Source organism: Aquarana catesbeiana, linkage group LG13 (assembly GCF_042186555.1).
Source record: "Aquarana catesbeiana isolate 2022-GZ linkage group LG13, ASM4218655v1, whole genome shotgun sequence".
Lineage (NCBI taxonomy): Eukaryota > Metazoa > Chordata > Amphibia > Anura > Ranidae > Aquarana > Aquarana catesbeiana.
The window spans coordinates 167,359,401-167,375,236 of record NC_133336.1 but is presented as its reverse complement, the minus strand read 5'-3'; the positions used below and the strand labels follow the sequence as shown (position 1 = coordinate 167,375,236).

The window sequence follows — 15,836 nt, the reverse complement described above, 5'->3', positions numbered from 1 at the left end:
GGTGGCCCAGGAGATGGGAATTCCTATTACACAGGCCGCCAAGTAAACAGGAGATTCTCACTGTATGTAATCTGACGGCGCTCGTCCCGCCCCCCTCCCTGTCCGCTCCAAGGCAGCTAAAATTGAAGTATCGGCGTATAACACGCACACGCTATTTGCACCCGAGTTTCATGGTGTAAAAGTGAGTGTTATACGCCAATAAATACAGTATTTCTGCTAACAGATTTGTGGGATTGATCTGGCGCTGAGCAGGTGCTTTTTTAGGCCTGGTTTATGCACCTCTTCTTTTTAAATGTTAATAGGATTAAAAAAGGTTAGAAACACCACAATTTATCCAATCATTTCAGACTAGTTCAGGGTAGGGACCCCAGTGGCCTCAGCTTCTGTGGCATTGACAGAGTTGAAGGGCATTGGAGAGGAGGTAACCTCAAGCAAGCTATTTCTCGTAATGAGACCCAGTGGGTCCATCGTTTAAAAATGATGAGCCCCCGAGGGTTAAACATTGAATTGGATCTGAACTGTTTCCTGTCCAATTTTTAGAACAATATAGTACTTTTTATCCATTGTATTTTTCTTTTTTCTTTCCATTTTATTTTTTTTTCTATTCTTATTTTTATTAATTTATATTTATTTTTATTTTTATTTCATTTTTATTTTCAATATTAGTTTTTCCTTTTATATTTCATTGTTCGGCTTGTTTGTATATTTATTTCATTTTGCATGTAAATGTATTCCCAGTGAGCTCCATGGTTTAGCAGGAACTGACGTCTTTAGTCCTTGGAATCATTTTTGAAGATTGCTATTTGCACTTTTTTGGTCTCTACCAGCGTCTGTGCTCTGCCTGTGGGAGTGAACTCTTGGAATTTTTCTTTAGTAAATCCTGTCCAGTTTCTCCAGAATGCAACTTAAACAGAAAGCATATTTTGCTATTCTAAATTCTGTCTTTCCTTTTCTACTGGAAGGCCTTAGTTATACATGTTGTTTTTAGTTTTCTGGCAGTCTAATTTTCAAGACTGTTCTGGATCAAGAAGACAGAAAGATAGGAAAAATAAATATGAATTTGAATGTGACTTAAATTGTACTTGAATTGAACTAATTTGAATTAAATTGAATGCATTTAATGAAAAATAAATTGAATAAATTGAACTTGAATTAAATTGAATAAGAACTTAAATTGAAAAGTAAGAGTACATGTGTTTGTTTATACAATTAAGTAAATTTGTAGAGAATACAAAACTAAAAGTTATTTTTAATCACCATGCATAACAGTACACTAAATTGAAATTCACATTGTAGATACTTTTAAGGGAATGTTTTTTTTTCTATTACGTTCAGGACTTAGCAATATAATGTAGCATTTTGGGAAAAATATAAGACATAGCACTGCTCCATTAGAAGATAAAATAGCAAACACCTCAACGGCCACCATAGCCTTGCCTTTAGTGCATAAATAGGTTGGAAAGAAGGAGATCCAGACACTACAGAACACCAGCATACTGAATGTAATGTACTGAGCCTCATTATACCTGTCTGGAAGTTTCCTAGATAGAAAGGCAATGATAAATGTAAATATAGCTAGGATACCAATATAGGAAACTGAAAAGTGAAATGCAGCAACAGAACCTTCATTACATTGGACAATAATATGTCCTGACATTGTTTTGGTATCATATTCAAGAAATGGTGGTGCACATATTAGCCAGGACACACAAATGATCAATTCTCCTAAAGAACACATACAAACCAAGAAAGCCGATATTTTTGATCCCAAAAGTTTTCTTAACCTGCTTCCTGGTTTTGTAGCATTAAATGCAACTATTACTGTAATTGATTTTCCGAGAACAGCTGAAATAGCCACAGAAAAAATGAATCCAAATGCAGTTTGTCTTATGAGGCAAGTCACTTCTTCAGGAAGTCCCACAAAGAGGAACGAAAGGAGGAACCCCCAGAAAAGAGATATTAGAAGGACATAGCTGAGGTTGCAGTTGTTGGCTTTCACCAAAGGGGTTTTTCTATATTTTACAAAGATCCACATCACCAAAGCCGTAATTGCAGAGAAGATAGAGGCCACAACTGTCAATGTTTTTCCTAATGGATCTTCATAGGATAGGAAATGTAGTGGACGCTTAATACATTGGTTTCTATTGAGATTAGGCCATTGATCATCTGGACATCTTTCACATTTTTCCATTGCTAAAAAAGGAAGCAAAAAAATAAGGGTTGATTAACATGTTTTTTGTTGAATTTGTTAAAAATATATATATATAAAATATTTTGGTTCAAAGATTATATCTCAAATGACATAACAATGGTGCGCTTTCTCTGATAGAAAACAACAAAGAGTATCACTAGATAAAAAAGAATGAAAAAGGTCTTTCAACATATTAAGAACATTTATTAGATGTTGGGGTTTTTATTTTTGCAAACTAAATATTCACTTATGGTTCAAAAATACACATACTTATTTAATTTCCTTAAAAAAAAAAATTAATGTTTTTTTTTGTTTATTTTTTATTTCTTTATTGTTACCAGCTCCCATCATGATGATCCTTCATACCCGATATAGTATATTAGGAAATATATACATTTATATGCATTACTTTTTATTTACATTTTCTGTATCCATATGTGTTATATTGGATGATAGACTATATAAATAAAAACATAGCCACTCTTCATGCCTATTTATTAGTGTCTTTTAATGTCAATAACTCTTTCTTCATATATTACATGTATATCTTATTTATATAAAATTGTCTATACTATACCTTTATTTAACATCTCTCCTTATTGTCTTTTTGAACATATCCAGAAGAAATGTCCATTGTTAGTGCTACAAAATACATTGATGTTGTTTTATATGTACCCGTGACCAATAAATATTAGCCTTATGAAGAAAAAAAAAAACATTTGAGGCAAAAGTCTTACTCCACATAAGTAGCAGGATTCTCCAGATCACCAAGATGCGCATTGAGCGTGACCACACTCTGTGTAGAGGCAGTTATATTCAACTCAAGCTATATTCAGGTTGCTTGATCCCCTCTTCAGGTCACTTGCAACCCTGCAGATGTGAGTTCTATATGATCTCAGTGAAGCAATAAACTTTTCTATTTCTGTGCCAATCAACTACATGGAGACATATCACTCCTGTAGTTTTTCTCATGTTTTCTTCCTCTTTTCGCCTCTATTTTTTTTTTTTGGAGAAATTTCACATCACTTAATTTATTAAATAAGTTGAAGTAGAGTTCACACAAGTTATCTAATCTTATACTTGCAGAATCCTTACTTCTTTTCACATTTTTTTCACAAGATTCGATATTCAAAGAAAACATATTTTCACTTTTTTTTTACAAACATTAATTTTTGTTAGTAAACATTCTCTGGTCATTTAGTAAAAGACCGCTATAACATTATCCATTATAACTTAATGGTCTAACAAATTTGAATCTGTAAAATAAGCAGTTATATAATAAACGTTCATTTAATTACCGTATTTATCAGCGTATAACACGCGCCAGGGTATAACACACACCCAAAGTTTAGGAGGGAATTTTAAGGAAAAAAACTTTTAGGAGGGAAGTTTAAAGGAAAAAAACTTACATTTAAATGCCCATCAATGCAGCCTTATCAGTGTCCATCTGCAGCCTTTTCAGTGTCATTGAAGCCTTCTCAGTGCAGCCTTGTCAGTGCAGCCTTGCCCCAGTGCAGCCTTGCAGCCATGTCAGTGCAGCCTTGTTAGTGCAGCCTTCCCCAGTGTCCATTGCAGCCTTGCCCCAGTGCTGCCTTGTCAGTGCAGCCTTGCAGCCATGTCAGTGCAGCCTTGTTAGTGCAGCCTTCCCCAGTGTCCATTGCAGCCTTGCCCCAGTGCAGCCTTGTCAGTGCAACCTTGCCCCAGTGCAGCCTTGCCCCAGTGTAGCCTTGCCCCGTGCAACCTTGCAGCCTTGCCCCAGTGCAGCCTTGCAGCCTTGCCCCAGTGCAGCCTTGCACAGATTTAAATATGGTGCCGCGGAGGGACTCTGCAGAGCAGAGCGAGCGCCGCTGAGATCGCAGGGAGTCCGCGGAGCCGAGATACACATAGCCGAGTGTGCTCGGCTCTTCTCGGCTCCGCTCACAGTCACGCCCAGTCCCGCCCTATGATGGACATAACATAGGTCCAGTGGTGGGACCGGGTGTGACTGTGAGCGGAGCCAAAAAGAGCCGAGTACACTCGGCTATGTGTATATCGGCGCGATCGCTCCGCACCGCTCACAATCAGCGGAGATCGGCGGGGGATCGGCGTATAACACGCACCCACAATTTTCATCTGATTTTAAGGGGAAAAAAGGGCATGTTACACGCCGATAAATACGGTAACTGTCTACCTGGGTATGGTGTTGAGTTTGCATACCCATTAAAAATAATTGTAACAGTCAGTGCCACTCTAAAGTGAATATATAGTATATAATCTATGTTTTATGTGAAAAAAAAGTATATTACAATTTTTTTTTTATTAGATATGTACTAGAATATAGGTTTTGCAGATGATTCCTCTAAATAATTTCCCTGAACAAGTAACAAGTCATGCTTAGTTATTTTCTCTTTTAACTTGACTCTGACTGATTTTTTTATAAGCTCCATAATTATTTTAATGACTTTAACCTCCTCCTGTCCGTCCTATTATTATCATTATCATTATTATTATTCACGATTTATATCTAATATTCTTATAATATGGCTGGGTGGAGCTTCCTTATCTTCCTTATCTTGGGTGGACATCATATGACATCCTGTCACTCTTACCAATCGTGTGTATCCTCAGGGGTTTGCAGTGGCATGATCTGTGATGTGCTGTGTCCACCAGACATAGCAAAGGACAGGCCATTGTACCAGTGACCAATCACAGAGATCACATGTCAGTTGCATACAATAGCTTTCATTCATAGCCATTCATTGTGTATTATTGTGATCTCTGGGACTGGTCACTGTGATCACATGGGACAGGGGCCAATCACAGGGGACCTTTACCATGTGATAGCTGTGGCCATCACAGCTATCACAATAGTGCACAATGAATGGCTATGAATGAATGGATGCCATTCATAAAAATGATTGCTTATAATAGTGATCATCACTATAATAAGCAATCATAGTGTAGAAAAAAAATCCATGTTTGTGCAATCACTTAAATATTGAATATATAATACCTGTACCATTTGTTATTTCCCCATCATTGCACGGTACACAGTCAAAGCAGCAGGGTAGTCTACCATACTGTAGGCACTTCCTGTAACCAGGTACACATGGATTACTACACATAGAGCGGGGAGTCTGGGTAAAAAAAAAGAAGCAATATATTGATGTAATAAAGAGATTATAAAGGCTTACTTTTTTCCTTGAAATAATAAACATATTTTACTTTCCTGCTCTGTGCAATGGTATTGCACAAAGCTGCCTCTTTCCTTCTCTTCTAGGGTTTCCCACTGGTGCTGTCTGTGCCTCCTCTTCTCCGAGTGCCCCCATAGCAAGTTGTGTGCTATAGGAATCTTTGTGTGGGTATGCTACAGTACCAACCAGGGCCATGTGAAAAACAAGCACAGAGTTGGATTGAGAGAGGAGCCAGGTAAGCGTTTAATCACCCTATCACTATTATTCCAGGAAGACTTCACATGATGTCCTCCACTTGCACATCTTGTGCGTGCCATAGGGGATGTGCAGCACATGATCTGTCACCCGCTATGTCCACCGGGCACAGTGGAAGACCTACCATTGTACTGGGGCAGCCCTGGTACCATGATCACTGTGACCAATCAGTAGTACACAATGGTATACATTCATAGCTATTCATTGTATACTAATGTGATCTCTATGATTTATCACAGTAATCACGTGGTACAGGGACCAATCACAAAGGACCTGTACCATGTGATAGCTGTGGCTAATTATAGGTGAGGGCAGTGACCATTTGTTTGTACAGTCACTTAAATATTGAAAATATAATACCTGTACTATTTGTTATTTCCCCATCATTGCATGGTACACAGTTAAAGCAGCAGGGTAGTGTACCAGCCCGTAGGCACTTCCTGTGACCAGGTGAACATGGATTATTACGTATAGAGTGGGGAGTCTGGGTAAAAAAAAAGAAAGCAATATATTGATTTACTAAAGAGATTATAAAGGCATACTTCTCTTCCTTAAAATAATAAACATATTTTATTTTCCTGCTCTGTGCAATGGTGTTGCACAAAGCTGCCCCTTCTCTTCTAGGGTTTTCCACCACTGCTGTCTGCTTCTTCTCTTCTCCGAATGCTCCCATATAAAGTTGTGTGCTATAGGGGCCTTTGCATGGGCACGCTACCAACCAGGGATGTGTGCAAGACAAGCACAGAGCTTGATTGAGAGAGGAGCTAGGTAAGTGTTTAATCACCTCTATCACTATATCCCAGGAATATGTCACATGATGTTCTACACTCATACGCCTTGTGTGTGCCCTAGGGGATGCACAGCGCACGATCTGTCACCTGCTGTGTCCACTGGAAACAGTGGAAGATCCATTGTTGTAATGGGCCAGCCCTTGTACCATGTGATCACAGTGACCAATCAATATTACACAATGGCATACATTCATAGCAATTCATTGTATACTAATGTGATCTCTGTGATTTATCACAGTGATCACGTGGTACAGGGGCCAATCACAGAGGACCTGTACCATGTGATATATGTGGTCAATCACGGCTAACACAAGAGTACACAGTGGCATTCAAAGTGTGACAGTGCTGAAATCTGAAAATTGGCCTGGGAAGGAAGGGGGTGAACATGTCTGGTACTGAAGTGGTTTAGGGGGGGCTGGGAGGAGCTGATATTGGAAGATTTTAACCCTAATGCAGAGTAAAAAACCTTATGCCTCTAGAACCACTTTATGTGCTACAGAAACCTCCTATGGCCAATGTTAATTCATAGCTCCTATTTTCTTTTTGTTGCTTGTCTATTTGGTAATATTTCCCTGCACTTTCTGTGTTAGAGACACAATAGCAAGTGAAAAGAATTGTGTACAACAAATAATACCTCACTGAGACAGTGGGGTTGATTTGCAAAAACTGGACCTCTTAGAATCTGGTGTAGCTGTGCATGGTAACCAATCAGCTTCTAACTTCAGCTTGTTTGATTAGGCTTTGACAATAAAACACAAAAGCTGACTGGTTTCTATGCAGAGCTGCACCAGATTTTGCACTCTCCCTTTATAGTAAATCAACCCCATTGTCCCCACTGGAGATTTTTCCCAAGCAGTTCAATTAGCAAAATTAAATGTTTTGTCATTTCAGGGCTAAATCAAGTTGCTAAAATCACTTTGCTGGTCTTTAGTCATCAGGGATAAGTGATCCCTGATGAGTAGGGATGTGGCCACCTTCTGACACTTTTTTTTTAAATGCTAAATGGTAGTTTTACATTGTGGGATCACACCACAACAGTGAGCCAAGCATTTGGCCCTATTAATCTCAATGGGCGAATTTGATAGACAGTGCCACATGTCAAACTCTGCAGCATGATTTAAATGTGCCTTGTTAAAACTGCCATGGCTGGTAAGAAAAGCATTGCAGCCATGGCATGTGTACCGCCTTGTCAGGCTGTAATGTTAGAATTACGGTAGGTGGTCCGGGTTTGCGGTTTAATTTTTTTACCTGATTAAACAATGGATTCCATATAATCATACTGCTTTTTAAAAAAAAAATTTGAGGTCCAAATGGTAACAAGTTCCCAACAAGAATGCTTTTCATTGTCAAATTTGAATCAACAACCCAATTTAAAATATCAAAATTGCCTTGAACAAATCTTCCTTCGCTGAATGAAATGTCTTCTCCAGAAGATATTATATTTACATTTTTTAAGTAGTGGTTTAACTTTAAAAGAGGGAAAATGTATTTGATACGTGCATAAATATATGCTTGCATACACACAATAAAGTATATGACTGGGTTCACATGTTTGTGGTGCAGAGATACTCACAGTAACGCAAAAACACTCACATTGCACTTGGGGATGCTGTGGCACCATTCATTCCCTAATGACATCCCAATTGCCCCTTTCCAACAGATGTGTGTTGCACAACTCCACAGATATATATATATATATTTTTATATATATATATATATATATATATATATATATATATATATATATATATATATATATATATATATATATATACACAGTATCTCACAAAAAGTGAGTACATCCCTCACATTTTTGTAAATATTTTATTATATCTTTTCATGTGACTACACTAAAGAAATTATACTTTGTTACAATGTAAAGTAGTGAGTGTAAAGCTTGTATAACAGTGTCAATTTGCTGTCCCCTCAAAATAACTCAACACACGCCCATTAATGTCTAAACCGCTGGCAACAAAAGTGAGTACACCCCTAAGTGAAAATGTCCAAATTTGGCCCAATTGGTCATTTTCCCTCCCTGGTTTCATTTGAATCACTAGTGTTACAAGGTCCCAGGTGTAAATGGGAAGCAGTTGTGTTAAATTTAGTGTTATTGCTCTCAAGCTCTCATACTGGTCACTGGAACTTCAACATGGCACCTCGTGGCAAAGAACTCTCTGAGGATCTGAAAAAAATATTGTTGCTCTAAAATAAAGATAAATAATAATAAATAAAAATAAAGATGTCGTAGGCTATACGAAGATTGTCAAGACCCTGAAACTGAGCTGCAGCATGGTGGCCAAGCCCATACAGCGCTTTAACAGGACGGGTTTTACTCAGAACAGGCATCGCCATGGTCGACCAAAGAAGTTGAGTGCACATGCTCAGCGTCATATCCAGAGGTTGTCTTTGGGAGATAGACATATGAGTACTGCCAGCATTGCAGCAGAGATTGAAGGGATTAGGGGTGAGCCTGTCAGTGCTCAGACCATACGCTGCACACTGCATCAAATTGATCTGCATGGCTGTCATCCCAGAAGGAAACCTCTTCTAAAGCAAATGCAAAAGAAAGCCCGCAAACATTTTGCTGAAGATAAGCAGACTAAGGACATGAATTACTGGAACCATGTCCTGTGGTCTGATGAGACCAAGATAAACTTATTTGGTGTCAAGCGTGTGTGGCGGCAACCAGGTGAGGAGTATAAAGACAAGTGTGTCTTGCCTATAGGCAAGCATGGTGGTGGGAGTGTCATGGTCTTGGGGTTACATGAGTGCTGCCGACACTAGGGTGCTACAGTTCATTGTGGGAACCATGTCTTTTTTCAACCGTACCTACTATGTAACTATTAGAGGGTTCTTTACTGTAAGAGCGGTAAGGATGTGGTATTCTCTTCCACAGGCAGTGGTTTCAGCAGAGAGCATCGATAATTTCAAAGAAATATTAGATAAGCACCTGAACGACCACAACATACAGGGATATACAATGTAATACTGACATAAAATCACACATAGTTTGGACTTGATGGACTTGTGTCTTTTTTCAGCGTCGCCTATAATGAATGCCAACATGTACTATGACATACTGAAGCAGAGCATGATCCCCTCCCTTCGGAGACTAGGCTGCAGGGCAGTATTCCAACATGATAACGACCCCAAACACACTTCCAAGATGACCACTGCCTTGCTGAAGAAGCTGAGGGTAAAAGTGATGGACTGGCCAAGCATGTCTCCAGACCTAAACCCTATTGAGCATCTGTGGGGCATCCTCAAAAGGAAGGTGGAGGAGCACAAAGTCTCTAACATACACCAGCTCCGTGATGTCGTCATGGAGGAGTGTAAAATGACTCCAGTGGCAACCTGTGAAGCTCTGGTGAACTCCATGCCCAAGAGTGTTAAGGCAGTGCTGAAAAATAATGATGGCCACACAAAATATTGACACTTTGGACATTTTCACTTAGGATGTACTCACTTTCGTTGGCTGTGGTTTAGACATTATTGGCTGTTTGTTTATTTATTTCAGGTACTTATATAGCGCTGTCAATTTACGCAGCACTTTATATATACATTGTACATTCACATCAGTCCCTACCCTCAAGGAGCTTACAATCTAAGGTTCCTAACTTACATTCATACATACTAGGGACAATTTAGACAGGATCCAATCAACCTACCAGCATGTCTTTGGAGTGTGGGAGGAAACCGGAGTACCCGGAGGAAACCCATGCAGGCACAGGGAGAACATGCAAACTCCAGGCAGGTAGTGTTGTGGTTGGGATTTGAACCAGCAACCCTTCTTACTGCTAGGTGAGAGTGCTACCCACTACACCACTGTGCCACTCTGTTGAATTATTTTGAGGGGACAGCAGAATTACACTGTTATACAAGCTGCACACTCACTACTTTACATTGTAGCAATACTTCAGTGTTGTCACATGAAAAGATATAATAAAATATTTACAAAAATGTGAAGGTGTACTCACTTTTGTGGGATATTGTATAGTTGTATATATATTATTATTGATGATTAATGTGAATAATGGTAATAAGGTAGTTTGTTTTTAAAATGAGGGTTCCTCCATTAGATACCAGCTAACCAAAATGTGCCCTTGTATGGAGTGGAGCTTTATGGAGTACTCAATGTATGCCACAGCATACAGCAGGGAACAATATGGAATTAGCATGGAGTTTATAATATAAAGCTGTGATGTAAAGATGATGTAAAGATGTTGTAAAGATGATGTAAATTGTGATGTAAAGATGATCTACAGAGTGGAGTAATATGAAGTATATAATGTACAGCACAGTGTGCAGAGTGCAGAGGAATGGAATATAGGGTCTTATCTACAACACAGTGAGCATACAAAAGCTTACAGTACATTTATTGGGAGATGTGTTATTACATTCTTTCAGATGGCCTGTCATTGGGGGATAGGGAAATTTCTAATATAACATTTAAGAACCATCCATCACAGAGGAGAATGAGATGGTTTCAGGAACCTTGTGTAGCAAGTGCTCATTTTTATGCACATGAGGCGTGCACATAGGAGTTTAACAAGACCTAGAAGAACAAGAATGTGTGTGCACATGTGCCATGTCTCAGATTCATTGGTTTCAACATGGAAATTGGATCTTGCTGGCTCTTCAGTAAAGCTGGCCATACGCTGTATGAATTTCACTCACAGGGTGGCCCTGAAGGCCGCCTTCTAAATGTCATTCCTTAATTAATGAATCAAAGGAGGTGGACAAAAAATTGTCAGCTAAGAAGCTGATCCATCCAATGAGATGAAGCTGATGTTTGGATATTTCAACAGCTGGCAATGGGCAAAGCTGTGGATTTGGCCATCAGCATTATATGAAGGAGTTGTTGTTTTTTTTTTTTTTATTATTTAGCCTGCAGGTTGAAAGAAAAAAAATATTATGTATGGTCAACTTAACAGTTCATATGCAATATACCTTGTTTGTTAGCTTGTCTAACTGGTATGCTAACTTTTATTAAATTTATATTGGAAAATACAAACTAACTAACTTTAAATTTCACTTCATCTGTCATTGCTGAAAATGGTAGTATATAGAGCAGCTGATGGAATGCTTTGGAAATGAAATGAACAGCATTATAAATTGTGTAGGGGAACCTGTACGTGCTCATAGTGTCTTGGGAAACAATTTTTTTCCACAGTGTATTATTTGCACAAATCATATTTGAAGAGTTAAATTCTTTCCGTGGATCATAACAGCCAAGTCCAAATATCCAAAAATGTTTTAGAAAGGTATTGTCTGGCATGTTATTCCAAGAAGCTCTGTACAGGAAGTTCTTAAACCCAGGAAGTTCTTTACTGTGGACTGTTACTTCTAGGGAGCCATTAAATTTGTCAAGGAAATTAGGATACAAATAATCTGGAAGGCCATTCACTCCTTCTGTAGATATCCACACTTTCTCTGTTATATTATAAGAAAACTTTTCCAAAAAGCCAAGAAGTAAAATAAGTGAACAGTATGATATAATAACTTTGACAGAAGAGCTTGCTAGTATTTTTTGAACTTTTGAAGCATTTTCTCTGAATGATTGTGAATCCAGTAAAAGGTATTTTATGAAATCTACACATATTCCATGTTTCTCCATCTCCTTTTTCAATTCTAAGCTTGCTTGTTGATTGCTGTTGTCGTCTGATGTTATGATTCCTACCCAAGTCCATCCAAAATGGATTAGCAGCTGAATGATGGCAAAAAACTGAGAAATTTCATTGGGAACTGTATGGTAAAGTAATTTAAACTTGGTCCAATTATTAAACACAGAGTCAAGTGCTCCATAACTAATCTGAAACAATAAGACATTTCTTTAATACTTTTGCTTTGTTCACATCTCTAAAGAATGCATAATACATACTGTAAGCTTACCATCCCTTTGAAATAGATTGACCAGACCAAACTCCCTCTTTTTTCTATATGGGACTCTGGAAGCAAAACCTTAAACACTCAATACCTCTCAAACTGGAGTAAAGATTGAGCCAGAAAGATAACATGCTCCTACTAGACATGTGCATTCGTTTTTGTCCGAATGCATTTTCGTCCGAATTTAAGGTATTTTCATTATCGTTTTAACAAACGATAACAAAAGTGCAGAATACGAAAATCGAAAGATCTGACATAAACAAATGCTTTATTTTCATTTTCGTTGTGGCAACAGTTCGATATAGATAGGAGATTCGACATGACGCTGACAATAACAATCTGTGTCTATCGAACCTGTGGTTGAATGTGCCTAACCTTAACTCTATTAGTCCAAGATTATTCTATATAGAGAGAAAAGATTCAACATAGAGAGAAAAGATTCAACATAGAGAGAAAAGATCGCTGCTGGAATTGGGTGGGGGAAGTAAAATAAAAATAATGATGATAATGAATGATATTGGCCGATTGTAACCAATGAGGAGGGGCAGTAAAATAGCTAGAACTAAGTACACACGTACAGCCAACTTACTTTCACTTACGATTTGCTAGCAGAGAGAGACACACACACTGAATCATTTCAGAAGACAGTCAAACTTAGCTGGTCTGTTTGTAAGAGAACCTGAATTATTTAGCAATTAAGCATAAGCACAGCAGCAGAACAATAGTGAAGCAAGCATAATAATCTGCTGCTATTTTGTTAGTGTTGTGAACTTGATAGTGATACTAGTGTTGCTAGTGTTGTGATAGCCTCAGAGGCTGCCCGTGTTGTGGGGGGGGATTTATTATTATAGATTCTATATTATAATGCCATATCAAAATCTGACACAACGTCGGATGCCGCGCAGATTGCACTTGGAGATTGAGAAATGAATGTGAAAGTTGGCTGACTGTTGGAGTAGAGTAGACCATTCAACATGAACAACGAAGATTCGACAAAGCAACGAAAAACATACAAACGTCGAATCTTTGTCTTATGGTGTCTGATGAAAGTTCTAAGAAGATTCGACGGAGCAGCTAAACTGTACGACGTTGCAATCGTACATTTCCGGTCAAATGCATCCGCTATAGAAGAATTCTAATGTTGGTTAACTAGTAAAATAATTAATAAATATAATTATTACTAGTCATACAACATTCTACTATATAATTATAAAGTAATTCTACTACAGCTAGCTTGTAGGTGGAAAATTCGACCAGAAATATACATGTACAGTTTAGCTGCTCCATCGAATCTTCTTTGAACATTCGACAGACACCATAAGCCTTCAATGACAGATTCGACCTTAATTTGGATTTTCGGACAAATGCAATTTTTAACGAAAAATGAAATAAATAAAAACGAATTTCGGGAGTAACTAAATAAATTTATTTTTCGGACGAAAACTAAATTCCGAAACAAAATATTTCACTGTGCACATGTCTAGCTCCTACAACACCACTTTACTTGAGAAAAGCCCACAAGTCCTCTTGCGGTATAACCGCAAAATTTCAAGTTCAACATTCGAAAATATTATTTTACAGAAAAAATGGGGGCAGAAATCCAGCAGATGTAGTGAGTCAGCCATCAGTAAATAAACTTAAAAATGCCAGGGATAATCAGAGATCTTTTTCCTTACACAAAAATATAAAAAAAAAAAAAAAAAAAAAAAAAAAACCTGAAAATACAGTCAATTGTCAATGGACCACTTTGTTTTTCTCTGCCTTTTTCTTCTGTTTCTAAACACCCTCCCCACCATAGAAATTAATGATATGGATAAACTATGTATTACAAATCCACTCCACTATAGACATTCTTCACTCAAACCCTGTCATGCAAATTGATAAATCAGAAAAAGATTTTATTATTTATTTTGTATGAATAGATGGTGTTAGATAATGTTTTTCTATTTTTAAAGATTATGGAAGATGGATTTTCTCCCTTACTCAGCATTACCTAATAATGTTATTAGAGATCATCAAATAATGAAAAAGTGTGTTTTGGCAGAAACTGAAATTAGAAATCAAACTTTTTTTCCTGAATTGACAAATACCCTGCACATTAAAGCCCACACAATAACACATTAAATTGTGTGAATACACCCTAAAATTCAATTCCAGTTTAACCAAAAAATAATTAGGCAATCTTTAAAGTGAAACCAAACATGGACAACTGCTAGCATATAGATATTTGGCTGTACTCTGCAGATCAGTGGGGCTGGGGCTCAATTTTTATTTTAAGGGGGCGGCAAACAAACCTCCCGCCAGGTCCGCACTCACCCCATCCATGGTCCCGGCTTCCCTGGCTTCTTCTCCCAGCTAATCTGGTCTTAAGATCTGACTCCTGTCCTGATTGATGAGGAGGAGAAACCAGAAGACAATAGTGAGTATCGATTTGCTAATGTCACAAGTGGGTGGGTTCGGGGAAAGATAAAGCGACGCAGTGCCGTATCGCAAAAAATGTCCTGGTCAGGAAGGGGGTAAATCCTTCCCGGGACTGAAGTGGTTAAATGAATCAAAAACAAAACAATCAAATCAAAATGAATCAAAACAAAATACCAAAACACAATACCCAAAGTATGCCTCAGTATAACCTCTATTCACATATGGACCCCTACAACAATAATGACAAAAAAACCCTCTTTTTCTTATCTTTTTGTACCTCAGTGTGATAGTCTATAAGACATTTAGTACAACTTAGTAATTCTTGCTACTACTAATCAACATAATTAACAGTGGTCAAGGAGACATTAACACCTTAATCTGCTGGGTACCCATTAATGGGGGCATTATTCCAATTATCTAATGGGAGCACAACCAACTTATCCAAATTAATAACAAAACCAGAATGGGAGCCATGTGTCTCTATCACTGCCATAAATGATTCTAATGAGCGGTCCATATCCCCTAAAAATAACGGCATGTCATCTGCAATTTTTTCCTCCCTATCTTCTCTTTTAAACTCAGATATAAATTCAGATTATCTAATAGCTTCCACTAGAGGTTCCATAGCCAGAGCAAACAGAAGAGAGGAGAGCCAGAGCCCCTGTCTTGTACTCTATTGAATAAATACAAATTCTGAGACAATGCCATTAACCTAAATGCAAGCCCCAGGCATGGAATATAACAACCGAACCCATCTAATAAAATTTTCACCCAAATCAAATAAGCACAAAACCTCTTAATGATAAGGCCACTCTACACTGTCAATCGTCTTAGCGGGGTCTAATGAAATAATGGCCCAGCTTCCTATATTATTTGAGGGGCGCTGCATGTTTAGAAAAAGTCTACATAAATTAGTTACAGTAGACCAAGTGGGGATAAATCCCATCTGGTTCGGATGTATTAGGATCCATATGACACATTCTTTAGTCTGATTGCTAGAACTAAAGCAATTTTTTTTACATCCGTATTAAGCAATTAAATAGGGCAATAGTCTAGGCACAGTGAGTTTTTCCCCTCTTTCAACGATATTATAATACTAGCCTCCTTCATAGACAAAGG

General features: G+C 37.9%; 1 protein-coding gene across 1 annotated transcript in view; it reads right to left on the bottom strand.

Moving 5' to 3' along the window:
• Window positions 1-1,164: 1,164 nt before the first annotated feature.
• LOC141117764 (vomeronasal type-2 receptor 26-like) overlaps window positions 1,165-15,836 on the bottom strand; it is a 54,109-nt gene continuing 39,437 nt past the window's right edge. The window contains exon 2 of the mRNA XM_073610786.1: window positions 1,165-2,193. Within this exon, the coding sequence (XP_073466887.1) occupies window positions 1,286-2,193 (908 nt within the window). The 3' untranslated portion in view covers window positions 1,165-1,285. The remainder of the gene's footprint in view (window positions 2,194-15,836) is intronic.